We start from the raw sequence: 1,289 nt of genomic DNA on the forward strand, positions 1-1,289 counted from the left end.
GAAACCAATTTTCTCATATTGTTTAAGTATTCTACTATGAAATTTTACATGCAGGGATGACTTAATTGTGATGTTTATGGTTACCAAAGAGAATTACAGATCTAAGAACATCTGATGTGGCATAACTCTGGGAATCCTCTCTTTTCAATGCATGATGAGAGGCATGGAGAGAAGCATCCAGTACTGGAAATCTCAGAAAAAAACAAAATTCTTAGAGAATCAGCAGCAGTAATTCATTGAATGTGAGAGTGCCAGGAAGATATTCTAAATGATAGCTATGAATTTCTTACATGTTATGTTTGATTATTCAAATATCCCTGTCTTTTCAGTCCCTCAATATGTTGGCCCTCAATAATACCAATGTTCAACCTATGACCTTCTTCCTGACAGGCATCCCAGGCCTGAGAACAGCCCAGGTTTGGATCTCCATACCTTTTTGTCTCCTGTATGTCATCGCCCTCTCTGGGAACAGCATGATCCTATTTGTGGTCCTCCGTGAGCAAAACCTCCATGAACCCATGTATTATTTCCTCTCTATGCTTTCAGCCACAGACCTGAGCTTATCCCTGTGCACCCTTTCCACTACCCTTGGTGTCTTCTGGTTTGAAGCTCGAGAAATCACCTTAAATGCCTGCATTGCCCAGATGTTCTTTCTCCATGGATTTACTTTCATGGAGTCTGGGGTCCTGCTGGCCATGGCCTTTGATCGTTTTGTAGCCATCTGTAATCCACTGAGATACACCACCGTTCTCAGCAATGCCAGGATTGCCCAGATTGGGATGAGCATATTGGTACGGAATGTTGCTGTCATGTTACCCGTGGTGCTCTTTGTTAAAAAGCTGTCCTTCTGCAGTGCTGTGGTCCTTTCACATTCTTACTGCTACCATGTTGATCTCATTCAACTCTCATGCACAGACAATAGAATCAACAATATCCTTGGTCTATTTGCAATTTTCTCCACAACAGGGTTTGACTGCCCTTGCATCTTGCTCTCCTATGTACTGATCATCCGATCTGTTCTCAGCATTGCCTCCTCAGAGGGGCGGCAAAAAGCCTTCAACACCTGCATATCCCACATCAGTGCTGTTGCCATCTTCTACATCCCCCTCATCAGCTTGTCTCTTGTCCGTCGCTATGGCCATTCAGCACCTGCATTTGTCCACACCATCATGGCGAATGTCTTCCTTCTCATTCCTCCTGTGCTCAACCCTATCATCTACAGTGTGAAGACTAAGCAGATTCGAAAGGCTATTACCAAGGTCTTAATTCAGAAGCAGCAACAAATCTAA

The 1,289-nt window shown here is 43.5% G+C and overlaps 1 protein-coding gene across 1 annotated transcript; it reads left to right on the plus strand.

Moving 5' to 3' along the window:
* The first annotated feature begins 308 nt into the window (after window positions 1-308).
* Window positions 309-1,289, plus strand: LOC125079325 (olfactory receptor 51F2-like). The gene has a single exon (XM_047692852.1). It carries the CDS (start codon window positions 339-341, stop codon window positions 1,287-1,289), a length of 951 nt encoding a protein of 316 aa, XP_047548808.1. The 5' UTR covers window positions 309-338.

This window comes from Lutra lutra, chromosome 10, assembly GCF_902655055.1.
Source record: "Lutra lutra chromosome 10, mLutLut1.2, whole genome shotgun sequence".
Classification (NCBI taxonomy): Eukaryota; Metazoa; Chordata; class Mammalia; order Carnivora; family Mustelidae; genus Lutra; species Lutra lutra.